We start from the raw sequence: 13,947 nt of genomic DNA on the forward strand, positions 1-13,947 counted from the left end.
TTTTGCCTGTAATTAACCTAATAAATTTCTGTTTGTGTTTGTAGAGTGACCTTTAAATTCTAATGTATCTATACATGTATACATGTTAAGATGATGTTAATGAGAAAAAAAAACAAAAAAACATTGTGCGTGTAAAACAGGCGAGTTGTATTTCGGTCTATTTCTGCTGCAGCAGTACTGCTTCTCCAGCTTCCCAACATCCCCCCTCCACCCCCCAGCCCCCCTACCCCCGCTACCCCCCATCCACCGTTCTGCGCTCTTTTCAGGCTGAGTGTAGTACCGGCGGGCTGCGGTGGGGGCGCTCTAATGAAACCCCGCGTTTCGCTTTCCGCTTCCTTATTCGTCTTTCCTGCGGTCTTGTCTGCTGGAGCGGCGCGCGGAACTACTGCTCAAAGTGAGATAAAATAAAATTATTAATTTACATTTTTACTTATGAATGACACTATGAGAGATATTTTAATAAGTAAGTAATGTGATCGCTGATTTTACGTTGCTAAAAATGACACGCTGTTACTGTCGCTGCAAAAGGGGGGGGGAGACAGCTTTTGTGTGTGTGTGTGTCATGAAACATTAGCTGATTTTAAAATTGAAACAAAAATTACAACATGAATGAAATATTGTAATTTTTGGATTATATTTTAGAAAAAAAAATGTTTTATATCTGAATTACATATCAGCATTTGTCTTGTTTTGCACTACAAAGGTAGAATAACCCAAATAATACAACATTTAAACCATGACGTCTGTAATAATTTTAACTGCTACTGTCTTCCCTTTGAAACTTTACATTGTAAGTATTTAGGTTGCCAAAAATGGCACTGTGTTTATTGTCACTGGTGCGAAGAACTTCAGTCTTTTTATTTCTAGACTTCCTGTCACACATTATCTGAGAAACGCCTGGATAAGGAGATAAACTCATTGATGCTTTATTTGAGAAGGAACCTTTTTTTATTACACACTTCTGTAACCTAAGAATAGCTCAAACAGTTTGCATTTAAGTCCCTGTAGTTACTGAATAATAAGACTGGGATTTTAAGAGGGTAAATACTTATGATCCATGATCCTTTGCAATCAGAAGGATAACCAGATAAGCGTAGCTATTTCTCGTACACATTTTTGTAACTTAACCCTTCTATACCCTGTTTTCTTTGTGGTCATTTTCACTCTATTCAGTGTTTAACGTCCCTAAATAATGATTGACCTAAGGCCTTTTCCTAATGTAATGGGGACAACTGGACATAAAATGAATAAAAATGTCTAAATAAAAATATCAACATTTTACGCACATTTGTTTTGGTTGTTTTAGATTATTCTGACATCACTATACCATGCAATTTTATAATCTTCATAAACTTCCATCTGCTTTAGGGCCCTAAGCTAACAGGACCATTCCTGTAGTAGTACGAGAGCATCATTCCCACCAGAACTTTTTCTCTGAAGTTTTTAATTGCTGGGGTCAAATTAGACCCTAAGGATAAAAGATGTTAGTAAGTTTGAGGATAATGGGTTAATGTTATAGGCCGCACCAAACTTGCGACTTTCTAAATATCACAGATTGTGCTAAGTAAGAACAGCCAAGGGAAGTGAATAAGTCTGGCCATCTTTTGCCTGAGAGATTGTGAATGATACAAATGGGCGTGGCAACGACCTGCTCTCAACAGGAATGAATAAAATGTAAATCAGTCGATGTTTTGATAACTGATTGAATGTGGGGAGAAACTAGGCCTATTTGAATTTCAGCTGCATAATTAAGCAATGCACTTAAAAAAAAAAACCAAAGTCATGACAAACCAGTCTAATTTTTTCCACATGCCAAATCCAACCCAATTTGGTGGGAAACACAAGAAAAATAGTTGCTGTCCTACAAATTTGTTGCTGTGGTCGTGTGTTTACTTTTTCAGCATCAAAAGACAGATTGATATTCAGCTTTTTGCTTAAGAAAGCGCTTGGTATCGATATTTCATGCAAGAAATCGTTCCCAAAAAGAAACATTAGGATCAGAAGTGTCGATACTTCAGTATTGATCTGCCCAGTCCTGATCTATTTGTTTCTGACTGTGTAGTGAAACCTTTCAAGGTATTTCAGTATTTTCATGCTTCAGCAATACTAAATTGTTAATCTTTTAATGCTTGTTGACAGAACTCGTATCTTGAGCTCTGTTCTGATTGGCTACACTGCACTGTGACACATTTAAAAAGCAGCCTGGTCTGAAACATGCCTTATAACTTCAGTGTAAATGGGTGGAGCACTCACCCAACTGTGCTTTTATGCACAGTCATCCTGGAACAGAAAAGGGCCTTCCCCAAACTGTTCGTACAAAGTAAGAAGTGTACAATTGTCCAAACTGTCCTGGTATGCTGAAGATTTAAGATTTCCTTTTACTGGAACTAAGGGGCCAATGCCAGCCCCTGAAAAACAACCCCATAGCATTATTCCTCCTCCACCAAACTTTACACTTGGCACAATGCAGTCTGGCAGGTAACATTCTACTGGCATTCGCCAAACCCAGACCCATCCATCAGACTGCCAGATAGAGAAGCGTGATTCATCACTCCACAGATTTGCATGGTCAACTGCTTCGTGGCTAAGCTAATTCTATGACAGTGGCACATTTAAAGTTGCTGAGCTCATCAGTACGACCCATTCTACTGCCAGTGTTTGTCTATCGAGATTACAAGGATTTGTGCTTAATTTTATCCACCTGTTAACAGTGGGTGTGGCTGAAACACCTGAACCTGTTATCAGGAGGGGTGTCCCAATACTTTTGTCCATATAGTATATGTTGGTTTTAGTGACATCAAAAAAGCAATAAAATCAAAGGCTGTTTTTGCTGCTCAGTTTTCATATATGGACAGTATAGACTGTTTTTAAACTTGAGCATGATAGGGGCCCTATAAACATGCTGTTTTTGTTACTTTGCCATTAGGACTGAAATATGTTAATGACCTCTTTTGTGATTGGCTGCCCTGCATTGTGCCTTCTTCCAAAAGCAGTCCATGCAGAAACACTCTTTATAACTTAGTGTGAACATGCAGGGATAACCTATTGCAGGCTGAATAAATGGATATATGCAAATGTGTTGGTTTTTGTGACATTACAAAAAAGTGCATTCAGAATGGGCTGATTTTGCACTTAATTTCCATATATGGAATGTGTGGAGTGGGTGACATGCTTTGAACAGCGTTTGCGTTAAACTGTTCTATTTCATAAGGAAAATGAAGTTTTCCATGATGGGCCCTTTTAACAGATACCTTACATTTAGGTTCATGGGTGAGAAAATCTCTTACTGTTCAGTGTCTATGCTGAATATTTTGAATGAATGTCTCTATAGTGGGCTTGGTGTTTTCAAAACCTCCTGTCCTTGTGCTTTTTTGGGGTCAGAGATCGTATGAATCGATAGAGTTGGACGGGCTGATCTAGTGTTTATAGCCGTGTAAGATTGGAATCATCAACTGCATTATTCTGTGTGAAATGAAAAGTTTATTTGGCCGTGAACTTAAGGTCAGTGTCTACTGTCAGCTTTAAGGCTGGAGAATAACTTATCAGAGAGTAGAGACAAGTGGCCAACCCACTTCAGTGAGGGAGATCAATACAAATAGTAGGAACTAAATAGTAATAAGAGTAGTAATAATGATCGTTAAAAGTTTATCGATTTCAACACGATTGAAAAACTGGAAAAATCATGTGGCATGGTGTAGGGATTGCATAGACTAGTTGGCACTAAATGAAACCAGTTTTGCTGCAAGCTCTGTAAAACTGAAATACAGGCTTGTAAGTGAAACCAGGTAGGTTTTGACAATTGCTGTGTCTGATAGGGAAAGGGCTGTTTGACTGACATGCAAACCAATCACAGAACCTTTAGCATGACATGCCTGTAACAAAAACAAACTGCCGTTAGATAAAGTGGAGTAGTGGTTGGTAAATGCATGGCAAACTTACTGCCTACGGTTTCGAACAAAATTCCAGAGTCTTAAAACAGGATAGCATGAATTTTTTCGGGTACAGTGACTATACCTCACTCAGAATTTTTTCTGATCTACTAACAAAATACTTTTCACTGATCTCTGGAAATCATGGTTTTTTTTAATATAGTAATGATGACTAGTTGATCAGTTGCCTAGGAAAAATGAATTGTTGTACAACCCCTACTATGGAAATATAAAACCCTATTGCATGTCTTCTTTTGTGAAAATCATGCATAAATGCTGTCTGGTATAGGGATTGCATAGACTGTGCATTGTTACACCCCTGTACAATAATATTGTTATTAAAATGCTGTGCATTGCATCCAACCTGCTCTATGGTTGCTTCTCTTAGTGACCACACTATACAACACTATAGAATTTCTCGTAGAGATCACAATAGACAATTCATATCTTCAATTTTCCTCCACATTACACTTTTGACCATTTTCAATTTTGGGAGCTGCCAATATCAAACACATGCAGGATGAGTATTATTAGTAGGGATTATCTGCATGAAATTAATTAGACATACATGCTTTAAACTGTTAATGGAAAACAAACAAAGAGTTTGATGTAGTATGTAAATGCTGTAAAAGTTTCAAAACATACTGTTCCCCTCCCAGTCCATGCAGTCCACATATGGAAACTAAACTGCGAAAGTGGCCTGTGTTGAATTCATTTTTTAATTGGTGAAGTTTTTGTGAAAACAACAGAAAAACAACATATTTATATATGTCCACCTATTCAGCCTACAATAATTTAGCCCCACCTATTCATACTGAAGTTATAAGGCATGTGTCAATATAATATAAAACACACACACATATATATGTGTATATATATATATATATATATATATATATATATATATATATATATATATATATATATATATATATACACACATATACTAGGTTGGGATGTAACGATATATAAATATTGGGAATACATATTCAGAATACTGAAATAAAGTATCTGTATTCAGTCCAAGTTACATTTTGTAAATGCTGTATTACAATACAGTCAGCTTTTATATTTTTAGGGCAATATTTTTAGGATGCTTACCTGCTAAATTTGAATAAATATATATCACATCTTTAAAAATAAACATGGTTAAAAATAAAAATTTGTCATAAAAAGGGCAGCGGGTTATGGGAGCAGCAGTGGACTGAAACGAGTCATGAGAGACAAAATAATGTTGAGAATTTTGTAATCATGTTTGTATTCATTTCAGTAATTGAATGTTTCTCAAAATGTATTAATACATAATCTAATGTATATTTATTCTGAATACGTTAAGTTTTATGTATTGTAACAGAATATATTACTGAATACATTTATAAGTGTATTCAGGAATCAGCCATCATTTTTTACTCAGTACTTTGCCCAACTATTTATTTATTTATTTACTTATTTATTTATTTATTTGGCTGACCCAGTGTGAACAGTAGCTGGTAATTGCACTTTACACACAAATTTTTGGGATTCAATTTTTTATTTTAATGGATAAAGAGAGGTTGGAAAATTATAAAAAAATAATTATGACTATTGTTGGTACATAAAACCACAGAAACATCATAACTGGACCTCAGGGAGAACAATAAAAATCTAGGATATGAGCACTTATGTCTAATCAAATCTACTTTTACTAATATCTGACCCTCACCTAAGAAACACTGAAAATCTCCATTTCTGGCGCTGACCTCAGCTGACTGGCCTTGGTGCTTGCAGGCTTGCAGTCTGAAGCCTCTTACTGCCACCTCTCCCTGTAGCTTATCCCTTTGGAAATTTTGTCAATATGTGTTCATGTACCAAGATGGATTGGCACCTTTTACTTGTTATGTTGATCTGTTTGCAGTGGAGTGTTTCAGGTGCGTCGTAGTGGCTGCATTGATCTGGTGCTTTCTGCTGTTTCTGTTGGATTAATGGAAGAGTGTCTTTAATGCTGTATTGGCTTCGGCTCCGGCGCTGACTGTCAGGCTGTCGTTAGGTGGAATTCTTCCCTTTCTGAGCCTTTTTTTTGGGGGGGGCCATCTGTTCTCCTTATTCATCACGCAGAACTCGCTGGCTTTTCTAAAGCACTGCTGTGAAAAAAAATGTGTCACTGCAAAAAAAAACAAAAAAAAAGGATCAGCTGTCTTTGAAGCAGCTTGAAGCTAATCAGAAGACAAGGCTGCTGCCAGTGAGATCTTGCTGAACCTGTGGAGTTTGGACTTGTGTACATAGTGTACATAGTCACTCAGGAAAGTTCTTCATTCAATTCATTCAGTCTTCTCAGTCGTATTTGCCCTTTTGTCTCACAGTCTAGAACAGACGACACGCTCTGCCGGTATGTTACCTTCCATAAACTGTATGATTGACTTTGGATAGAAAAGAATTCACCAGTGTTAGATCATCTCCTACAGAGGCCAACTTTCTTTTGCAAAGTTCAATTCATTTACCTTTTAAATCGATTTGAATGTGCCTCTGTGGGAGTTCCTTTCACTCTGGTGCTGAGCTGTTAGCTGCTGCTGTGGTAGTAATGGGACAGGCTGCACAAGGCTTGTCTGAATAGCTAAAGAGCACTGAGAAGCGGAGAAGTCAAACCATTAGGCAAAAATACAGATTTGAATTCAACAGTCTGTATCTGAAACTGGCATGGCATTGTAAATGTATTAAGTGTTCAGTTCACGTAGGCTCAGTCCAGCAGAAACCAGGGATAGTTCACCAAATTCCACCTCAAACAAAGTTAGTCAGCCAAGTAGGGCGGAACAAATAATTGTTTTCATATTGAAATCATGATTTCAGAGTGTGATTTTCAAATCACAAGACTTGCAATTTTTATAACAATCTGTATTATTAACATTTTCACCTCAAAGGGGAATTACACCAATTTTTCCAAAATTTCTACATAATTTAGTCTTTGGGATGTAAACAAAGTCATTCAGAGTGGTGTGATGTGAAATCCTCTGTCTTGAGAACCTTACTGAGTCAGATTTCTTGACACTGGTGGTGATGGGAACCAAGAGTCATCAACACAAATATAGCAATTTTATTTACTATCCAAAACTACTAGTGAACCTACATGTGTCTTCTGGGTTTTTATGTAATGTTGATGATTTTAAAATAGATGATGTGAAAAAATGTGTTTTCTTTGCTGCAAAACTCCCAGCATGTACAATCGTATGCAAAACTTTCTGCACCCCTGGTCACATGACACATTTTGTTGATTTTCTAAGTGACACCTCTCTGCCTAAATGTATTAAAAATACATTTCAGGCTAAAGTCTTATCTCTCAACTAGACTTTTAGAGGCACTAAACTCTTCAGACGCCAGATACTAGTTTTAATGTTAAACATTTGGGCTTTTTAAATAAACTGTGATTTTAGCAGCTACATCATCGGATTCATTTAGTTCGATTACACTTGGTAGATGTTTGATACAATGCTCATGAATAATAAATGCCTGGAATATAAATAATCACTGCTTTGATCGCAGTTGCAATATTGCAATTTTGGAAGGAAAATTGCAATTAGATATTTCGCCAAACTGTTCAACCCTACAGCCAAGACATGTTTGGTGTTACTTCTTTAGTTTTGCACTGGAGCTACAAGTTTGTTGTTGTTTACAGTTTGTTATTTTTCATATATTTTTGTATCAGAGGCAATCAACAAAGAAAATGCGCTGATGTTAGCCAGCTAGCTAATCTTCAGCCTGATGTTATTAGTGCAGATTAATTATACACATTGCACCGTAACATTATAAAAATGAAATTAAATAAATAAATAAAGCAAAAGCAGAAGTACAGCTTTATGCACAAGTTTAAACACTGCTGGTCAGTGATAAGTTAACAAAGTGCACAGTTTCTGTTTGCTAAGTTTAACATATTGGAAAAATAATTAAATATAAGTTGTACCATAACTTTTGCACGGGCCACATTTTGTGTTATTTTTCCCCTAATATGTTAAATTTATGAACAGCAAACAATGCATTAAAATGTGCACAAGTTTGTTTTCTGTAAAGGTGGTGTACTTATTTTCATGTAACATAGAATTTGACCAGGGGCACTCAAACTTTTGCATGCAACTGTATACAGAGTAAACCTTGGTGGGGAAAAACTTAGTACTTATGATTCATATCTCGTATCCCCTTTCCTGAAGCAAGGTTATGTCAACTTAGAAATGTACTGAAAAAATAAGTATCATTAAAAGTAAATGTTGTATCAGCCTCGTACTTCCAGTGGAAATTATGCAAGGCTGATTCATTTGTGTACTGTATGCTTTTTTTCTCTAATATTTTTGTTTTATTTTATTGATGTGAGTGGGTTTGATTGAATATCCAATATCATTTCAAATAGACCTTGGCTTTTGCTTTTATTTTCGAGCGCTGGCAGTCAGGTATTATCTTTTGGCATTTAATTGGTGTGATGAGGTTCCTGTCGAATATAAAATGTTTATTTTATCAGTCTCTTCAAACTGGAGAAGTAATTGTTACTTAATGCTAAAAGTGTCCTTTCTTTCTTTTCAGCCATAGGACTTGATCAGGGTCATGGATAAAGAATTCACACCCCTAGACTGCCTTTCGTCCACAGGTACTGTGTTACTTTTTACCTTTGTATCGGCTAATAGAGCAATTGGGCTGTCCAGACTTTTTAACATTTACATTTCTTAGCTGTAATGAAAATCTGAGTTGAAAAGCTGAACTTTTGCACTAAAACAAAATGTGCATATTCACACTCTTGGTTCCCTAAAGAACTTTCAAAGGTTCTAGCTTGCTAAAAACATCCATAATATTTCCTAGAAATGCATTACACATTTACACAGGAAAATGGTTGTCACAGCAGATACTAATGAGGGAATTCTGTTTCACAACCCCCCCTGTTTTTTGCGAGCTTTCAGGAAATCTTTTTACTAAAAAGTATTGAATTTATTATTTTGTTCAGTGTAGTTTCATAATGTGCTTTCTCATGGTATTGATTATTGAAGACAAAAATTTTGAGTCTAAAATTTACATATTTTTTTGTTTGTGCCTCAAACTACTTTTTGTTACTTTTCTAAGTGAAAACAAGTTAACACATCCTCTACAGAGACCTGCATATTTTACTGTGTTGTTAGTATTTATTTGCTGAATTTAACAAATAAAAAAAAACAAAAAAAAACAGAAAATATGGCCTGTGCAAAAGTTATGGCACATTTTGTATTTTATATTTCCTTTTTTTCCAATATGTTAATCTCAGCAAACAAATAGATTTTTGAACTAAATTGCAGAAAAATGCCATATTTAAATGTGTTCTCTGTAGAGGATGTGTTCATTTATTTTCATAGGAAATTAACAAAGCATGTCATTTGACCAGGCATGTTCAAATTTTGCATACGATTATAAATATATACTCTACACTTCAGTGGCCTTTTATGATAATTCTGATGAAGCAAATCAATAGGATTTCCATAGCAATTGTGAATTACGTGAATGTGTTCAGAAACCATTTCAGTGCATCCAACAATAAAGGAAAGGCAGCGTGGAGCTTCTTTTATACAGTGATAGAAAACACAGTAGCACACACAAAGTGCCACTTCTATATGCTGATCCATTTTACTGACCAACGTGGACATGCATCCTCACCAGCTACTCTGGGGACAGATTTTAATGATTTAATGGAGACAAACACAAAAACACTGAATGGATTACAGATGAAACACTAGATTCGGTTAGGTTAAAAGTTAAACCATTCGGCTGAAAGATGCTTCAAGAAACCAAAAATGGTTTCACACCAAAGAACCCTTTTATGAATTGTGCATATAAAGTTATGATAATTAATGGGTTGTTTTTCATTTTCAGCTTTTGATATCAGTCTATAGTAACTAGCTTGGGTCGTGATCTCTAATAGTAATCAAAACAAAGCCAGACAGTGTGACTTGCAGGGCTCCTGCATACTCCGTGTCCTTTGCCTGTGAAAGAAAAATACAGCTTATTCCTCAAAGCTAAGGAAGAATTGCACATTCAAATATTCATTTGATTTTTTTAGCCATCTGTTGTGATAGGGTGTCATAGTTTTTCTCCTAACCTAAAATTCAAATGTACAAGAAAATGAATTTAAAAGTATAATGCAATGCATCATCCAAAGGACAACATCCCACCTATGGCATGTGCTGATGGCTGAATAATGATGCAGGGTCTTTTCAGAAGGTCTTTTTTAGAAAAAAGAAGGTGAATTAGATGTATTGAAAAAGGAAAATCTGCATTCTCACTGCAAAACTGCTAGAATACATAAAACTAAATCTTGCCTTTTAGTATTGCAGTGAGAAAAAGACCACCTAAATTAAACATTTGACCTAAAAACTGATGTGAACTATTGCCAAATAAGGATACATCACACAGTTGTTGTCACTGATTGCTATTAGATGAGTAATAACGCAGGTAACATGTTCTGAAAGAGTCTGTAGCAGCATTTTTACATTTTTTCATCATGATGATGTGGCTCATTAAAATTGAATATTATGATAGCACTCATAATCTATAATAAATAGAAAGACATACATAGTGTGTATATATATATAAATACATATATATATATATATACACACACACACACACACACACACACACATATGTATTCAAACGTCTTACTCAGCCAAGAAAATCAAGAACATTGTTTAAAATTATAGATTAGAGAAATATAACATTTATTTCTGTGGGGCTATAAATGCAGTAAAGTGAATACAATGCAGATATTTTAGCACAGTATCACCTAAATATTCTGCTTATTTCCAGAGTAGGAAATATTGGTCAAATGTAAACATCTGTCCAGAAATTTTTACAAAATTATCTGCCGATACAATTCCAATATCATTGTGCATTGTGCTAAAATTATCATAACAATTGATTCTTTAGAGGCCCAAGATGGTGCTTCTTTAGTAAAGAAAATTGTTCTCTATAGAACCATGAACACTCAAAGAACCCATTGCATGATCAAAGGGTTCTTTGCAACATGAAATGTTTCTTCAGATTGATTTTGATTGAAAATTTGCATAAATATGCTACAAATGGTTCTATATAGACCTTAACTACCTTTTTGAGAAGGGTTTTATATACCTATATATATCTTCTACTGTTACAAGCTTGGCATCAGAACAATAGAAGAACCTTTTTGGGTGCTATATAGAATCATTTTCAAAAAGGTTCTGCTTAGAACCATCTACAGCAGATTTTCCATCAATCTAAAGAACCATTTCATGATGCAAAGAGCCTTTTAATCATATGAAGGGTTCTTTGAATGTTCATGGTTCTATACAGAACCATTTTCTTTACTAAAAAACTCCAAAGCACCATCTTTTTTAAAAGTGCAGTTATATACTACAAAGATACATGTTTTTAGCATAGTTATGGCTCAGAGAGACTCAGAGAAATGCAAAGGAAAAGGATTGCGAGTAGCAGCTCATTGTGTAAAGCACTGATTGTATAAAACAGTGCAACTGAGCTATAAACAGTGTAGAAATCGAAACCATCCACACAGATGCCTAGTTATGACTATTGACATGGTTTCCACAAAAGATGTTCAATGAGAGATGCTCAAAAGAGCATGAGGGTTGTATTATAATGCAGTCCAACCTAGTTCTGCCTGTGCTGCCGCTAACTCACCCTGACAATCTTTAAGCTAAAACCTATTAACCATTGTACAGACAGGGTACAGATGGGGTCTGTCACTCTGAGAGAGAGTAAGAGAGGAAAACAGAGCGGGGGTGGGGTGGTGTTGAGCCATTGGGGTTGATGATATGGAAGGTTTTGGATGTACTTCATGCCTTGTTCTGCAGGTAGGCAGTTATTTGTGAGCTAAGCCATCTAGTAAATCACTGTTATCTGCTGTCAATACAGCCAGGGGAGAATTACTTTTTTCCCCCGTTCACAGCTAAAGAATGCTCGCACTGAATTTAGCCCTACTGTAGCACCTCTGTAATATCACACATATATGAACAAGGCCCTGAGACGAGGCTTCTGAATCCTAAAATACAAACATATTTATGAATATAAAGTGCAGGGTAGGTTAATTAGAGCGAAATATGAAATATTGATTGCCGCGGTTGATCCTTGAAAGCCTCTGCAATTAGATGAACACTAAGTCAGCTTAGATTTTTTTTTACGCAATGCATATTTATGACAGTAATGCATTTCAATATTGCTGGGGTTTATATAAGCCAAGCGCTGTTTTGAATAGGAAATTGTACTTCATGTCCTATTTATTCCAAATTGTTTACGTTGAATTGCAAATTTGTTGTATCTTAATGAACAGCGACTCCTTGACTAATTGGGCGTATGGTAATTTGGTATATTTTAATTGATAATTCCCTATTCCTATCAGAGGAAACACATCCAGACGTGTGGGAAGATCCAGTATTGAAACGTGTGGCAACAGATTCACGCGTTTACTGTTAACAAATTCCAACACCAGAGCAACATGTGACTGAACTGCTTAATGCAGATGTTGAACAACTGTTTGTCTCAAAATGCAAATACAGATGCTCATTCTAGAATTGGTAAATGTTTTTTTCTATCTTGCATGATCAACTGGGCCTGACAGGAAAAAAATGAAAGTTTATATGTTTACAAACTGTATATTTGTTTATATAGTTTATGTGTATATACAGTACTGTTCAAAAGTCAAAGACTACCAATCAAAACAGCCAAAAGTTGAAGGACAATTAGTAAAAAACCAAACGTTTCCCAAAGTGAAAAAAAGCTACAGAGAAAATGGGATTCCTAACAACATGGTAGACCACCAAAACTGCCCCCTTCAGATAAACAGCACTCATAGCTTTCATCTTTGAGAGAGAGGAGAAAATCAAGCTCCACTCTGACTTCAGATCTGAAAAAATCCACAGCCATCCTTCCACTGTGAGAAGACAACTCAACGCTATGGGTCTGAAAGGATGTGCAGCTGTCAAGAAGCTCTTACTGAGAAAAGGAAATCAAAAGAAGCTGCTGGTGGTCTCAGAACAATGAACTGACCACCCAGAGTCCAGACCTCAACATCACTGAATGTGTTTGGGATCATTTGGATTGTGAAAAGCATAAAAAGGCAAAACCAATTTCTACGACTGAACTTTGGAGGTGTGAAAAATATCCCTGCACATTTCTTTGAAATACTGAGAGCAAGCTGCTGTATCTGCTGCCACTGTTGAAGGAAGCATCCTAACAGCAACACATCTTTTGAGATGACGACTAATTTACGTCTGGTTTTAAAAGATGGAGAAAATTCATGCAAAAGCAACTGCCGTTAGTTCCTCAGACTTCAGTAAATCAAGTGGACTATGTAATCCGCCACGTATCTCCACTCATTTTCTGCACTATCCTCCCACATTCTGTGTGATCCTCCATCTAATACATATACATGAGGAAGAAAAATGTGATTTGTGTTTTTCTATGCGTACGGCTCATTAACTGTGCATTTCGGGTCGTGCGGCAGTTTTGTGAAGAAAGTGGCACAAAAATCTCAGTGGATCAGGCTCGGAGGTTTTGCTTGTTGCCAGTCATTTCAGTGTTTCTCTGTTGTGTCTTTCTCACAACGAAAGTCTTGTCGAACGCAGAACGGTGTGTCAGGTTTTGGAGCTCTAGGGCTGCAGTAACGCTCCATGGTTTAGCTCCATCACGCATGAATCATCGTCTGTAAGCACTGATAATTAGCTCCTGAGTTCATCTGAGTGTGTTAAATCAGGAAAGATGGCAGGCAGTTCTTGAAGAGTAGAGTTGACAGTTCACCTTCTGTTACATACTTACACCACCATTCAAAAGTTTGTCATAGTATTTTTTGTGTTTCATGTATAGATATACAGTGTAGATTGGAACATAAGAAATTATACAGCAAAAAGCATTTTTAGATATTTTTTCAATATTTGTAGTATTTTGTGAACATTAAGAAATTAATACATATTAAATAATATACTGTAATTCTGTTTTTTGTTATCTGCCTACTTTTGAAATACAACCCCATTTCCAAAAAAGTTGGGAC

At 36.0% G+C, this 13,947-nt stretch overlaps 1 protein-coding gene across 2 annotated transcripts in view; it reads left to right on the top strand.

Moving 5' to 3' along the window:
* Positions 1 to 318: 318 nt before the first annotated feature.
* Positions 319 to 13,947, top strand: part of tpk1 (thiamin pyrophosphokinase 1) — a 101,311-nt gene continuing 87,682 nt past the window's right edge. The window contains exons 1-2 of one of the 2 annotated variants that reach the window (XM_036558007.1): positions 319 to 394; positions 8,472 to 8,535. In XM_036558007.1, coding sequence (XP_036413900.1) covers positions 8,493 to 8,535 — 43 coding nt within the window. In that variant the 5' untranslated portion in view covers positions 319 to 394; positions 8,472 to 8,492. Of the gene's footprint in view, positions 395 to 6,246; positions 6,295 to 8,471; positions 8,536 to 13,947 lie in introns of those variants that run through there. The other variant, XM_036558008.1, reaches the window with a different exon arrangement.

This window comes from Colossoma macropomum, unplaced genomic scaffold (genome assembly GCF_904425465.1).
Source record: "Colossoma macropomum unplaced genomic scaffold, Colossoma_macropomum, whole genome shotgun sequence".
Taxonomy (NCBI): Eukaryota; Metazoa; Chordata; class Actinopteri; order Characiformes; family Serrasalmidae; genus Colossoma; species Colossoma macropomum.